Genomic DNA, 16,417 nt, shown 5'->3' with positions numbered 1-16,417 from the left:
ACATTTGGTTTTTGATTGGAGGAAGTCAAAAAAGGTGGTTTGACCAGATCAAAAATCATAGGGCAGGGTTTTGACGTCATCGCTTGTAATTTTGACGGTGGGTCACCATATAAATTCTCTTGATAACATTTCCCTATGGCTCTGTTCACTTCTTTTCCCTGGTGCTGTTTTCCCTAGAAAACAACCCTCTTTTTCCCTGACAAGACCTTGACAAGAAATTTTTTTTGTGGTCACTTCTTCTCCAGAGAAAACTATTATCATATGTGGAATTTCTTATTTAAAAGCTAAAAATGACGTGGAAATTGACTTTTTCCTTATTACTTGAGATTTGCTTTCCGATTAAATATATCGGAAAGAAACTTTACAGGGAAAACGAAGCCTCTTCCTCTTGATTCCTTTTGCCTTGTCACCCGGAAAGGGAAGGAAAACGAAATTCTTTCCTTTCATTTCAGGGGAAAAGAAGTGAACAGAGCCTATATCATTTCCCCCTTTTCCGCATAAATTATGATAATTTCCACCCCCGGTAATTAGCTCCTTCCACCCACATTTTCTTAAACCTAGCAAGGGGCCACCATCTACGAGCGGGGGGAAATATCTATTGCCCACCACACCACACCTAGGAAGAAGAGGAAGAAGAAGAAGAAGAAGAAGTAGAGGGAGGAGATGATATTCTCTGCAAATTCCTCCATCTTGGCCAGTCCTTGTGTCCTTATAAGCCATCCTCGAACCAGTCCTACTTCAGCTTCTGTCTCTTATTCCTCCCCTTGTTTTATTTCAGTTTCCATCCCAAATCACCCCACAAAAACCCTTATCCGATGCCCTTCATACTTCCAAGCCGCAGCCAAGCAGCAAAGCGGATCAGTCAAGAAGAAAAGCACGGGAAAAAAGAAAGGGAACCGCCTGGCCGAGGAGGAGGCGCTGGAAGCTTCAGTTTCTTCACACCCTTCTCCCCTCCCAAAACCCCCAGCTGGGTTTTTACTCGATTCTCATGGAAGGGTTCTTAAGGTGTCTTCCAAACGTATTGCTACCATAGTAAGTAGTACACACTTCATAATCACATACAAATTCTATTCAGAAAACCCTCGAATTTCGTTACTGTGAAACAACCAATTACTCCAAAAGCTTATGATTTTAAAGTTGGTGTTATTTAATTATTTATACTTCAGATTTTTAAATATCAAAGAGTTTTTGGTTTTTGAACCCAGTATCTGCCTTGAGGCAATAACTATGATATCATGTGAAACGACCCATTAATCCATAAGGTTAAGCTGTTAGAGTTGGTATTGTTTAATTCTTTATACTTCAATAGTTATGTGCCTAGATGAGTTCCACTTTAGGGTGGAATAAATTAGTTTATATTTTGTGGAATTTTCACATTGGTTGTTTGGTTTGGATAGGAATCTTAGATATAAGGACTGGCCAATCGGGTTTTCTATAAGTAACGTGTAAGTAGTCTTTTTCAAGGGAATGGGGAATTTCAAACTGAAAACCTTGTTTTTGCTCACAAAGTAGGATTGATCCTTTCCTCGAAGGGCGTCAAGAGGCTAATCTTCCCTCTAAGAAGATCAATCGTGTTGCGAACTGATTTGGGCTTGTAATAAATTTTCACTTGATATGCTTGTATTCGATGAGCCTTGGTGCAACGGTATTAAGATTGCTCCATTGTGACCTGGTGGTCACGGGTTCGAGTCACAGAAACAGCCTCTTTGCAAAGCAGGGGTAAGGCTGCGTACAACTAGCCCTCCCCATACCCCGCAATGGCGGGAGCCTCGCGCACTGGGCCGCCCATGCTTGTATTTGATGAATACCATCACTGGGATGTTCCTTTTCGGGTTGTCATAGCAGAGTTGAATTTTAAATCAGATTTTTTTGCTCTTGTTAAATCAAATGAATGGAAAGTTAAGGGGAGGCCTGATCTCAATAAAATACTTTTACTTGTTGCACATACACAAATTACTATTTATTGCAAGAACGATCAATTTTAGGTATTCTCTTGTTGCAAACCTTCACAATGAATTTGTTTATGCAATACTTTTCCATGCAATGTATTATATTTCAAGTGTGTGGGAGAAAGGAGTATTCAACTCAACTCAACTCAACTAAGACCTTGTCCCAAACTAGTTGGGGTCGGCTAATGAATCCTTTAGAAAGGAGTATGTTGTAAAAATTAAGAAAAAGAAACTTATTGTGCATATTCAGGTCCAATTATTAGGTTATATAGCACACAGTACCATACTCTAGTTCCATTTTTTCATGTATGTGTATTCTAAACCATAAGTAGACATTTTCTTTAATGTCTTGCCTTCATTCTCTGTGGATATGAAAGATGGCTTATAGAATGGGGGAGGAAGATTTCTCCTATTATTGGGAATTTGGGTAGAAGTTAGAAAGGATGGGAATCCGGCGTTAAGCCAACAAACGATGTTCAGTGCATAACATTCATAAAAAAAAAGATGTTTAGTGCATCCCTATCAATCCCTAGCGGGGTAAGTGACTCACTCTGAGAAGCCAAATGCAAGTGTACAGGATTTAGTCTCCATGGCATTCAAGGAAGAAACCACTTGGCTTCGTCATTTAGCGACACCTAAGTTGTCAATTTTGTTTCGTTTTGGTCGAAATGGCGAAACATTCCGGTTTCATTCGAAAATGGGAATGAAACGACCAAAATTTCGTTTCGTTTGATTTTGGGGATTTTGGACGAAATCCCGAATTTAAGGAATTTCAGACACTTGAAATCCGGGATTTCATCCTATAAGTAAATGTCTTTACTATTTTTATTATCGTCCATTTACTTAAGATCTACATGTAAATAACGGAATACCCCCCATTTGGATCTATTAAAAATATTTTCAAGACCCAAATAAAAAAGGATAAAACGTTATTTTTCAAAAAAAATAAAAAAGGATAAAATGTCAACTCTCCAGTTCTAGTACAAAATTCGAAAAAACGGGTCGGGTCAAAATCTTAACTTCCAAATGGTGGGGTATTTTTCCAATTTAAAAAGTCATAAATTCTATCATGCCCAAACATTATTAAACCCCAAAAGTCTGGTAAAAAAATCTCATAATTTGTTCTCCTAAAATTTTTCATTTTGTCAAGCACTGGTCAACAATCAATACAGGCATTTCATCTGACTGATAGTGATTTTTATTTAAGTAAATGTTGGATCTTTTATTATTTGGTTCATTTAGTTGTTTCTTATATTTTTCTAACAATTTTTTATTTTTTGGGAATTTTTCCATATTTTTTACTATTTAAAAAAAAATTTCATCCTCATAGTGGAACGAAAAGTTTCAAACGAAATCGGGCCGAAATGGCCGAGATGACTGAAATGTACCGTCCCGGTGACCAAAACAAAATGGTCACCGGAACAAAATTGACAACTTAGGGTGACACACTTTCAAACCTAGTCTGGTTTGTATTGCCTTTTCTGTTGCGGTCAAAGTTTAATTACAATCGGGACTCGCACTCCAAAGTCCAAACATCCTCAGTCTTAACATTAGGTGGTAGCAAATAGCCATTGATTCCAATGTCATTTAGAACAGCAATGTACTGTGGAAACAAAGATGTGATTGAGCTATTTCCAGCATTTGTAGGATTTTCCTTGAATCATTGCCCTTGCAAAATATGCATGAACACATAAGGAGAATCTGGCTTTACGCTTATGCTGTTTTGCTATTGCAGAGGAAAAAATTTACCACAAGTGGTCACATGGATGCGATTCATTGTTTCTTGAACTTTTCTTGTAATTATAGTTGATTTGTTATTTCATTGAGTATTCTATGTGGTTGTTCAACTATGAACTATCTTCTGTATTTTCATTTTTTAAGGTTCTCTTAAAACTCTGTGCAGGTGGATTCTACCAATAATTTACCCTTAGAATGCGTAATCAGGAGAGTTTTCAGAAGTTCTCGAGGAGATGAGTGTATGCTGCTCTGCCCAGTTGATACGTAAGTGATTATGTTCCTAAATCACATACTTTTCTGGAAATATGACCCTTTTCAAACGGGTAGCGTTTCTGTTGCAGGCCTGTTCAAATATTGAAGAGCACAAATTTTGATGGATGGGCTGCTGTATGTCTCACACTTCTATTTGTTTTTTCACTTTTGTGATCGTGAACGTGCATTATAATTAAGAACTTCCACTGAAACTACTGAATTTCTATTTTATCTCTTAATGCTTGCCTAGTTTTTGTAGCTATGCTGTAGACATTTTGTTGGTTTTTTGCCCATAACCTCAACAGATGATGGTATCTTTACCCAAATATTTTCTCATTTAGTAGTTGCTAAATGCTTTGTGAATATTTTTTGTTTGTGTCTTTGCCTTAAGGCCTCAGTGCGGTTGTAAAAAGACTAACTCTGATGAGATTCTGTGACTGTGTGGTTAGTTTATCCCTGTTGACAATGATGAATATTAACCTTTTTTTAGTGGAAAGTCTTCATCATATCCTTAACCATTTATTTTTTATCCAAGAATTATTAGTGAATGAGGTCAAAAGTCATGTCTTAAATCAATAGGGTGAATCGATGCACAGTTACACATTTCTATCAGACGAACTTGTTTTGTCAGATATTTTCAGCTTTTACAAACTTCATTAAGAACACCTTCTTGAATGGATGAAACTTTCAATTTCTCTGAGGATGATTTTAGCCAAACCGGTTCTTAATTAGTATTCCCTCTGAAATTTACTAGTGGATTAATTTCTGCAGCACCGTTTTCTGTGCCAATGACCATCCTGAAAATCCTACTGTCATTTTGACCTAAAAACTAACTCCCTCTCAGCGATTGTAGAAAAATTGATGAATCATGAGCTCTCATCAATCTGCTGAAGGCCGAAGATCAATCTGTCAAGGTACCCCCAGTGTCAGGAGTCTGCTTCTGTTTAAGTATTCTTGGACATAGTTTGCTTTCCGGATTCCTTCATAAGAATTATTGTCCCGAGCACGGGTGGGTAAATAAGTATTAACGAACTTCGTTTATATGGGCTTCTTATAAATGTTTTTCATTTGTATAATACAATAGGTGTTAAATTAAAACTTGAGTGGTATCTGGAAAGGTGCCTATCAATCTTCAGATGAACTGACTCCATGGTTTTGGTATCTCAAGATGATAAAATTAGATATTATTTTGGAGGAAAAATGAGAATTCTCTTCTCAGATTTTCTTACTTTACTAAAAAACCAGTTGACTCTCCCTGCACTCGTGGAAATCAGAGGAATGAAGATCTTCTTGAAGAATTAATGTCTGTATATAAATTTAAACCTGAGGACCGACCTCCTTTGACTTCATGCATAGAAAGCAGCAGATTAAAAAAGCGGAGAACAAGTTTATGGAGTCTCATTCAGCTCCTTGCCACATAAAATAGTGTCTACAACTTGAGGCACAAAGACTAAAACATCCCTTCAAGTATTGTCATTAATTAAATAATAAAGAATTATGGTAGTGGCTTTATAAAATCTGTATACAGTCTATGTCGCTTTAGACATGGAAATGTATTTATCTACTGAACATAGATACACGATGTCAACCACAGAGAGCTTGCAAGACAGGAATGCTGACATGTTCATACATTTGTATATTTATATTATATTGGAAAGTACATTATATATGGATTTTTGCTTATAAAAGCCTAAGACACAGGAACTCTATCCTAATAATTAAAATTACTTCAGAACTATATAACTAATCTAACATAATGCTCAGCTAAACTACATAAAGGAAGATAAATTGATATTTTTTGCTCTTAATAATTGGACTTATGTTGGACCTGTGTACTCAATCGATTCTTTAGAAAATGGTGTCCTTGTTAAATGACATAAATATGTCTGCTAGCTGCTTGTAGCTTTAATAGACATACTAAAAACAGCTAAGTGTCAATGACAAAGTTAGATCTTTACTATGTTACATTGAGGATTATACTTTCATCCCCTGGTTTTTAGTGCTATTATTGTAACTCCCCTCTACCCAATTCCAAACTTAGGTCCAAATAGGTAGATAATGCTAATCTACAGAAGTGGAATCCTATGATTTATGGAATGGGTGGAAGGAGTTATGTCTTAGCGCAGAGCATCGGCATGTGACAGAACAGGGGTGGAAGCCTCCTGGTCACGGATTCTTAAAGCTTAACTTTGTCGGGTCCAGCATGGGTAACCCTGCCCCAGCCGGATTGGAGGTGTCCTGAGAAATGAGGTAGGGGCTGTGATTTGGGCTTATGCAGGCCTCATAGGGGTCACGGATTCTAGCGAGGCAGAGGTGAGGGTGGTCCACTAGAGGGTAAAACTATTGGATTCAGATAGCTTTGATAAGGTGGCGGTGGAAGGGGACTCTCTCAATGTCATTCAATGGCTTCAAGGCTCCCAACCAGTGTTTAAAAACTCGTTGACTCGATTCGGGACTCCCTCGAGTCGAATCCCTTTTACCTTGGCCACGTTCCGTGTTGCACCGCATCTGCATTCCGCGTTTTGCCCTACAGAGTCAATAAAACTCCTTTGACTCTCCCGAGTTATGACCGCGTCAACCGCGTTCTTGGCCGCGTTGACAAGGATTTTTCTTGGCCGCATTCTGCGTTACATCCGCGTTTTTAAACACTGCTTCCAACCATGCCCTTGGAGATTCACACAGTTTTTTGATGAGATCCAAGATTAGGTGGGTGCATCAGTGATTTCCTTCCACCATGCCCGTCGGTCTGCCAATGGGATGGCAGATGGAGTGCTCAAGGAAGGTATGAAGATATTCGATTATTTTCCTTTTTGGTTTTCTTTCATTTCCGATCTTCTTGTGGTTTCTATGTAGTTTTCCTTTCTTCGCTTGTCTTTTGATTTTGCACTGACCATCTCGGTCCTTTCTGTTTTCTCCCTAATAAAATCTCTACCATTCAAAATAAAATAAATGCTAAACTGCAGAAATATTTTTTGCTCTTAGTAATTCAACTTATGTTAGACCTGTGTGCTCAATCGATTCTTTAGAAAATGGTGTGTCCTTGGTAAATTACATAAATACGGATGCTAGCGGCTTGTAGCTTTAATAGACATACTAAAAACAGCTAAGTTTCAATAACAAAGTTAGATCTTTGCTATGTTACATTGAGGATCATGCATTCATACTTTCACATTTTCCCTGATATTGTAGTGCTATTTCTTTAATTCCACCATACCCAATTCCAAACTTAGGTCCAAATGAGTAGCATGAAATAAATCAATGACTGCTTGCTTTGGAGAAATATCTCATCCCTTTCTCAAGTGTAGGACTATAATCTAGTCCAACCGGTTTCAAATGGTTCAAAAAGTTATCAAATGATTTCTCAATGTCGCCAGAGTTATCTTTAAATTAATTCAGGATTTACTTGTACCTGATTTTAACAGAATTATCTTATTGACATTTATCCACCTATCACTAAAAAATGACAATCTTATTCAATTATATCTGTTCGTAACAATTTGCGTATTTCTGTGTTTCAGGTCAATGATGAGGAAGTTGAAGCGCTCATTCCTACCGCTGCTTATGCACTTGCCAAAATACATATGCATCTGGTACTTAGCGGGTAATGATCATCATGGTCGTAGGGTTTTGAAGTTTTTTTTTTGAATGGCTAAGAAAATTTTATTAAATGGGACGCAAAAGCTGGAGACCGAGGTGGCCCCAGTACAAGATAGCAGTACAAAGCGCAAAGAAAAGAGTACTTCTTCAGATGGATAGAGACGGGGAAGATACAAATAAGTTGTAATCAAATCGCACTAGCTCCTCCTTAGACACCCCTTCCCTTCAAAGAGCGGGACAAATCTCCAAGGAAAGGGAAGAGATCCCTTAAGCCAACAGATTACGTTGAGGGTGTCCCCTTCCGCCACCATTCTACGGAAGGAATCTTTATGGAGGAGCTTGATCCCCTGATGGACTGCCCACACCTCTGCCTCACTAGAGTCAGCTTGTCCAATGGGGCCCGAATACGCCTATCTAACCTACATCTCCGCATCCCTTAGCACCCCCTCTATCTCTGTTGGGCCTGAGTTGCCCAAGCTGGAGCCATCAAAATTGATCTTTAAGAAGCCATGGCCTGCTGGCTTCCATTCGTGTTTGAGAATACTCCTACGAGCTGAGCTGGAGCATACTTCTCTCCATCCATTCCATAAGTTAAAAGCAGAGACGAACTGGAAAGATGGGATGATTCACACCCATGAAATAGTCAAGGCGATCACTTTCAAAATCACATATGGGGAGCTCTTCACCATACCCTTAAACACTCGAGCATTTTCTCTTTTTAGATAACCCACAGAGTAGCTAGAAGAGAGACGTTCCATAAGATCTTGCCTTTCTTTTTCCAGGGGCTAGAAACCAACCCTCTAGAAGATCAATAAGCCTTGCTGGAAATACCCATGAGAGACCAAACGTTCCCAACAACTTGCTCCATAGCTCCCACGCCAATTTACAATGGATGAAAATATGGTCCACTGATTCCCTTGCCTCAACACAGAGCGCAATGGTCAATGATAAGTCTGCTTACTCCGCAGTAGATCTACCGTATGAATCATGTTGAGAAGAGCTTTCCGCAGAAGATCTCCTTTAGTATGTCTATGTACATCCTAGTTGTTATCTACTTGATCATTCTACCCATTTGCAACAATCTTCCTTTTTGCAATGCTTTCCCGAACCTCTATAGATCAGCTAGAGAGAAGCGAGCTCGGGTAGCAGATCAAATTGAGAGAGTGAGGGGAATAATTTGTGATTAGGTGCTCCATCGGAATCTCAAGGACAACGAGTTTGTTTGGCTCATTCAGCCTTATGTTCCCTTCTGATGTATGGTCTTTAAAGGAGATTTTTGTGGTTTTAGTGGAGAATCAAAGAGTTCGGGGGTTGGACTGTGTGTCCCAAGGTGCGGTGCTGGTCTTGCACCTCGTCTATGGGACACACATCAGTATTGCCTTTGATATCATGTTTGAGATTAATAGCTGACAATTGATTCATTTCACTTTAAATGTCCTTTTAGTTTACTTTATTTTCAAATTATATTCTGTATGTTTTTTATGACTTTTTCCAAGGAATCAATTTCATTTAATCAGTATATGTTTTCTATCAGATTTTGTTATACAGCACGAGGGGGATTTTGCTATTCTGAAGAAGACATACTTGAATTTCGGACAGGCAATGCCTTTTTCCTCCTTTTATTTTGTCCTGCATATTGTGGAATTAATTTTGATTCTTGTTCTTCTCCATCCTCATGAATTCATTTATGCAATGTTCAGCTCGTGATGGGATTTTCTTTTAAAAAATAAATTTGTAGGATGAGGTCCCTCAACGATTGGCTTGAGGATACTCCTACTAACCCAGAAAATTAATACACATTTTATACCAGTAGCTTATTCCATGTGGTTTTTATAAAGCTTGCTATCAAACATGTTCTTCTCTCATTGTGTGTAACGACCCAAATCCGCATCGGGTCGCTACGGAAAAAGAAAGACAATTAAAAACACAAAGGATTTTTTTTTAAAACAACAAAAACGATACATGAGAGAAATCCAAATAAAAGAAAATAATTTGAGGAATCTTATTTCATTGAAGTAAAAGTCTATTACATCATTCAAAATCAACCTACTAATATCCATGTCCATGAACTAAAATAAAACTGTAACAAAAAACTCAAACTAAATACTCAAAGTCTGTAAATCAAAGGGAATAAAATATCCCTCTACTGGATATGACAACCGACACTCCAAACTCTATGATTGCTCTTTCCCCATCCAAAGGTGTTTCTCATGTTCGTTCGCAAAAGCATCTTCCTCATCACCTACAAAACCTGTGCATGGTAACTGAGTCAGAACGAGCTGAACAAGATCCCATAGTGGCTCACATAATAAGAGTGCACAATAATGAAATTGCATTATAACAATGGTCTTTATGTCAATTATCAGATAGGCAATAGAACGAGAATAAGAATATGAGAATCGCAATAAGAGAGTATGAGAACGATAGCCAAAAGATATAAGAATAGGCAAAGGAAGTATGACTAGATCATGGTAGAGAAAATGACGCAAAAAAGCAAAACATCGTATAGGTGGAAAGATAGAGATAGATACAGTAAAAAAATCACATTGTATACAAAACTATACGATTCTTCAGATTCATAATATGTACATACACCGGTCAACATACATCACATACCAAAACATGCGGATCAAAGTCATCACACACACACACACACACACACACACACACACACACACATATATATATAGGTCAAACATCGCAATACCGAAGTAAGGCGGCTCATAGCATGGTGGGAACCCACCATTTTACACATCATTTTTTGATGAGATGGGTCCCACCATCTCCACCAAACTCTTGCATAAGGTGGGGCCCACAATTCACACCTCATATTTTGATGTGGTGGGGTCCGCTATTTTACACCATGTTTTGATTGTGTGGGCCCCAGTATTTTACACGCATGCATAGCATGGGCCAAGAATGCTAGTAGTCCTATAACCATGGTATGCTAACATTTTGTGGAAAGTGTTGGTATTCAAGTATATTTTTTTGGGGTTTGCTAAGGGCCATCGCAGAAGTCATTTCACGGACGGTTTGTTGCATGAGAGAGCAGCCACATCATGAATAAAGACAATCTTTTGAAAAGTGAGCGCCAAACTCTGTTGAAAAGTGAGCCTATGGCTGCTCTCTCATGCAATAGACCATCCGCGAAATGCCTTCTGCGATGGTCCCTAGCAAATCCCCATTTATTTATATATTTAGCATATAGCTTCATAAAGCATTGGGGTCATACTGTGACAATAATCCATGCCTTCTCATACAATGTAACATAAAAACGATAATAACTAGCACTGTAAATAATTACACGAACATGCTTATTAGTGTTTATGATTTGTGATACTTTTTACTGCTTTAGATCATCTAACATTTAGAAACAGATGATGATAAATCTCTTCCACAATTATGCAGATGATGGTCAAGAAATTGATGGCTTACCTGGTGAAGGTGTAGAGATAACTTGCTTCCATCTGGTGAGTTTTCCTTTATGATCTTCCACTCTTATGTCATATATTGTGTAGGATGAACATTTTTTAATTAACTTTATATGAAATAAGACTTATTTCTTGTACAGTAGTTAGATTGTATTTGGGGGGTGTATTCTGTGTAATATATGATTTTATCATTAATGTACAGGAATAGCCTCGAGTGGGAACTATTCCATTCACTCCTCTGTCTCTTCCCCCGGGTTTTCTGAGGCAGTAGTTGTTCCTAAGTGGTAGGAAGCTATGGAAGACGAAATGCAGGCCCTGGTAAAAATTGGAAGTTGAGAATTAGTGGGCTTGCCAAAAGGAAAGAAGCCTGAGGGTAGCAAGTGGGTATACACAGTTAAACACAAGGCCTATGGGTCAATTGAACAGTACAATGTCCCGACTGGTTGTAAAAGGATTTACACAGAAGTAAAGGATAGACTACAAAGAAACCTTTACTCCGGTTACCTTCTTTTTCTGCAAATGTGTCTTGGAAGCTTCATCGACTAGATATAACAAATGTTATGTTTTACATGATGATTTACAAGAAGTCTGCTTGTCTCCTCCTCTGGTGTTAAAGTTCCCGAATGTAGAGAACAAAGTATGCAAACTAAAAAGGTCCATATAAGGGTTGAAGCAATTTCCCTGGATATGGTTTGATCGATTTAGCCAGGCCGTAAAGATATTTGGGTATTCACAAAGCCATGCTGACCATACCCTCTTTATTAAAAGGAGGGTTCCTCTAATCACGGTCCTCATAGTGTATGTAGATGATACTGTGGTGGCTGGAGAAATAATTCCTCATAATTTCGGCAGTTGAAGGCTGTTTTAGCAACTGAGTTTGAGTTCAAGGATCTAGGTGAACTCAAGTACTTTCTTGGAATTGAAGTAGCAAGGTCCAATAAGGGTGTTTTTATTTCTCAATGGAAATGCGCCTTGGATTTACTCATCAATTAGGTCCAATTTTGAAACCGAATATAGAGCTATCTATGATTAGATCCAATGGCGGATTTTTCTTTGATGGTGCAACTTATGATTCTCCTATAGCTACTCCTTATGTTTGAATTATTATGCTATATATATATATATATATTCATCATAATATTTGGCATCCGTATCTTGTAGGTTTTTTCATTGATCGTACATGTTATAACTTATAATTCTTCTATAGCTAATCCTTGTGTTTGAATTTTTCTTCTACTATTATTAGTAGGTGATGGGGATTCATGGGCATCATTTGTTGTTCTTACTTCTGCATCGTATTTCCATATAGTGGTATACATTACCTTTGCAAAACATAATTTCCTTCTGTGCTTTTCTAGGTTGAAAACCATAACCTAGTGCTGTTACATTGAATGATACACCATTGATATTTAACATGTATTCAAAACTATAATTTGGAGCTCAAGTTTTCAATTCTAATCTTGTATCAATTTTGAGATTTATTTTTCAGGATGGTTCACAATTTATGATTTATACACCATCCGATCCACTTCTGTTTGTTGCTGTTAAGGTACATGTCTTTTCTTTTACTTATTGGAACAACCTAGTGTTGATACTGTTAAGTATATACTGCTCTTGCTTTCTAATCGTAGTTCTAAAATTCGGCGAGCAACTCGTTCGAGCTCTAAGTTTATTTGATCCATTGACAAAATGAATTGGCTTGCCAATGATTCGGTCGCTATGGTGAAATTAAATACATGACCATAGAGTCAATCCCACAACCTAATTTCTATTAATATCATAGTTTTAAAACTCCCCCGCATCATCGTCGACTCGCTTGAGTCGACTCCATATTACCTTGGTCGCATCCTGGTCCAAGTCCATGTTTTGCCCTATAAAGTCCATCAAAACTACTCTGACTCTTCCGTGTTTTGATCGCTCAACAGAGTACTTAGCCACGTCAACCGAATACTTGGCTGCGCCGCACCGAGTTGACTAGGATTTACTTTGGCCGCACTTTGGCCTGCATCCGCATTTTAAAACAGAGATTAATATACATTCTCTCTCTCTCTCTCTCTATATATATATATATATATATATATATATATATATATATATAGAGAGAGAGAGAGAGAGAGAGAGAGAGAGAGAGAGAGAGAGAGTCTTAATAAAAAATTATACCGTATTATTTATTGACCGGTCGAGTTTACCTGATCCAATCCACTTTCGAATTGAATCGACCTTTTGAGTTTTTTTTTTAACTATGCTTCTAATTGGATTCACTATAAATGCAATTCCTTTGCTAGTACTCTTTGTAGATTGTTTTCCCAAAGGCCCATTTGCGAAATATTTTTTCCATCCTTTTGCTAACTTTTTTGATTTTTTTATAAGTCAAAGGTTTCAACGTCGCTGGGGATGCATCAGCAATTATTAGTTGCGCTATACTGATGATCCTCTAAGCAATGCAACACACTCTTTCTCAAAAATAAAATAAAATAAAAATACTGATGATCCTCTATTTTGCATTTTCAGGATGAAAATGGCCTATTGAAAATCGCTGATGATGTAAGCAGTCTCATTGGTTTCCACATTTTTGTTTCTGCTGTAAAATTATATGTGTTTTGATTAAATTGCACTTTTTCTGTTTGTGTTGACACTTCATTTAGTCTATACCTCAAATCTAATAATTTCGGAAGCATTTCTTAAATGGTGACACGCTATCAATTATTCAATCCATGAGTAATGTCACACACATGTATACTTTCTCTGGACTAGGTTATTTTATATGTATTGTCACATTTTTGTGTGGTTATTGATGTTGTGGCAGAATTGGGATCCCCTTTGAGAAAGGAGAGTGGGTGGGGGGTGGGTTGCCTGTGTTGTAGTCATAGATGATCTCTGACACTGAAATGAAAGAATTCTTAGAATCTTCAATGGTATGCCTGGGTTGCCTTGGTAATTTAACTTCGCTCATCAACCTATCCATCAACTTGTTGCATACACGGAAAGTGTTTTGAAAATTCCGGTGGGAGGCTTTTTTGTGATTGGAAGAAGATTTCTATGAGCTGTCATTAGTCGGATAGGACTCTGCCCAGGTGGGATCTTCCTTTGTTAAGCTTCATCTAGCTTTTTCATTAATCTAGGTTTAGTCGATCCCGAGTGTTTAGAAACAAGTTGGTGGTGAAGGTGACCATCAAGTTATCTTCCTGACCTAATGATGTCACGGATTCTAGTGGTGTGGAAGCAGGATTCTTCTTACTACACCACATCTTCAAGGCAGAATTTTTGGGGACTTTAAGAGTGGAGCAAAAACTTTTCAAATATTATCACTAGGGTATAGAGATCATGCATGTTTAATTTGGTCTCACAATAGGCAAGGAGATGAAGAAATAACATCTGTCATAGTCTCTTATTTTCATAGCTTTTGTTTATCTTTTCTCCCCTCGTCTGGAAAATGATACGGGGATGTCCCTTCTAGAACCACCCTCTAGTAGGATGACCAACAACAAAGGGTCTTGGGTGTGGGGGGTCCACTAGGCATGAATGTGGGCCCACTTGTCAAGCAATCTAATGATCTGTAGTTCTTAAAAAAAGGGGAAAGCCATTTTCTTACGTACTTCTTATCTCTGCCTGACCCTCTCCTTGTGCGTCCAAAGTCAACACTGATCACCTTGAAACCAACGTCGACATTGAGAAGCTCGTCCCTGTCATTGTGCAACCAATGTCGACACCGAGAAGCTCGACCCTCTTGTCGTGCGGCCAACGTCATACCCTTCCAGGGCATATCAACCTCTTCAAATGCTTCTTTTATCATTTATTTGTTCTCTCATCCATTCCAAATAATTTAAGTTTGAGACACCTGAAGAAAAGAAAGAAATACAGTGAACAAAGGATATAGACCTTAGTGTTAAAAGCGGTCTAAAAGTTTATCAGGGGTATTTTGGTCATATGACCATCTATACCATATACTGTTCCCATACAAATTGAATGAAACAAGGAATTGATATTTAAGTATTCATATTATAACCATTATTTACATACTATGAAAGGAATCACACATCTAGATCGAGTTACATCCAATCCCCCCACCCAAAAAACAAACGACATTTAGTTCATATGCATCACAAAAGTTTTTCCTCCCATTCTCCCTCCACTCTTCATCCTTCTCTTTCTTGCAGTAGTGAATTCTTCACTTTCTTTTCCCAGTCTCGTCACTTTTTTCCCTTTTTTTTTTTTTCATACACCCCAATTTATCTAGGGTTTCCCTCCAAATCTCATGATCCCCTTAAGGTTTCTCACCCTGCTTTCACTCTCTTCCTTTTTGCCGACTTATGTGAGTTGCAAGGTAGCAACTCAATTAAGTTCTTTATTTAATACACAAAGAGATCCGTCCCTTTCACTCAAGTTGGTGCATTTTAGCACAAAACTAATTGGAAAATAGGTACATGTGCAAAAATCAAATCCCATAAACATCTCTCTTTTCCCTATCCATTTTCACATGCTTGTAGTTTTTTATTTTGAAAATTATTGCCCATTGGTTTGGGCACATTACCTTTATCGCTTTCCAATTTAGCTTCCACCATATATGCTAATGTTATTCAAACATTTTTTGAAACAGGATCTCTTGGAGGACCCTGCCATTATTGATGCCATAGATGAGGAGACAGAGTTCAATGCTTTGGTGGTACGTACCCAGCCTTTGCGCTTGTAAAACATGCTATAATACTACTGGCTACACTGGGTTTCTGATCATCGTTATTTCGCAATGTTCGAAACATCGGTAGGAAGAGGAGGCAGCACTTCTTGAATCATTGTTAGGAGAAAGATAGCCCTTTTAATGCTGAGCGGAAGTCAAGCGCTTTTAAGCGCTTATCATATTCAGAGGAAGCTAATTCACAAGGCAACTGTTGATGCATTTTGTAGTTCTTTGTTTCTCTGTATATGTGAATGTACTTGTATTGCTTATATGCTTACATATACAAGCATGTGTATATGTGTTTGAGTTCATAGGACACATTCTCATATAGAGCCGATATTCAATCTGTTCTTTGCACAATTTAGATGGAAATGATATGATTTTGGTTAATTTAGAGGGATATTATTATAAATTGAAGATCCCTCTATGTAAAAATTGTATAGGTTTGGTTCAAGTTATCTTTGTTCATATGTACCCATCAAAAAAAATAAATCTTTGTTCATATGTCAAAAAGGTAGGAAGTTTTAGAATTATTTTCCTTTCCAAACTTTCCCAGAAAATTCCTGCAATCCAAAGAGAGCCTCTATAATAATTGAAGATCCCCTCTATATAAATCATAAATTGAAAATCCATCGATGTAAAAATTGTATAGGGTTAGTTCAAGTTATCTTTTTTTAGAAATATTTTCCCTCTCCAACTTTCCTAATAATTTCCTGCAATCCAAACAGGTCCTTATTGGAAGAAATCCAATTTGGTAATATGTGGATTCCATGAAT

The 16,417-nt window shown here is 37.7% G+C and overlaps 1 protein-coding gene across 1 annotated transcript; it reads left to right on the top strand.

The window, feature by feature from the left end:
- The first annotated feature begins 498 nt into the window (after positions 1–498).
- LOC143864857 (BTB/POZ domain protein TNFAIP protein) lies at positions 499–16,035 on the top strand. Its single transcript, XM_077375722.1, has 10 exons — positions 499–1,032; positions 3,853–3,950; positions 4,028–4,073; positions 7,457–7,539; positions 9,070–9,134; positions 10,944–11,005; positions 12,456–12,515; positions 13,478–13,510; positions 15,564–15,629; positions 15,730–16,035. Exons 1-10 carry the CDS (start codon positions 664–666, stop codon positions 15,772–15,774), a joined length of 927 nt encoding a protein of 308 aa, XP_077231837.1. The 5' UTR covers positions 499–663; the 3' UTR covers positions 15,775–16,035.
- Positions 16,036–16,417: the final 382 nt, after the last annotated feature.

Source organism: Tasmannia lanceolata, unplaced genomic scaffold, assembly GCF_043159265.1.
Source record: "Tasmannia lanceolata isolate RefF3 unplaced genomic scaffold, GAP_Taslan_0.1 ptg000054l, whole genome shotgun sequence".
Lineage (NCBI taxonomy): Eukaryota > Viridiplantae > Streptophyta > Magnoliopsida > Canellales > Winteraceae > Tasmannia > Tasmannia lanceolata.
This window is presented reverse-complemented; position numbering and strand designations above follow the sequence as displayed.

Excerpts from the sequence above, each read along its gene's own strand:
- LOC143864857 (XM_077375722.1), top strand. The coding sequence starts at position 664 with ATGATATTCTCTGCAAATTCCTCCATCTTGGCCAGTCCTTGTGTCCTT. Across the intron at positions 9,135-10,943 it reads CATACTTGAATTTCGGACAG|ATGATGGTCAAGAAATTGAT; the intron begins GCAATGCCTTTT and ends ACAATTATGCAG. Across the intron at positions 12,516-13,477 it reads TTCTGTTTGTTGCTGTTAAG|GATGAAAATGGCCTATTGAA; the intron begins GTACATGTCTTT and ends TTGCATTTTCAG.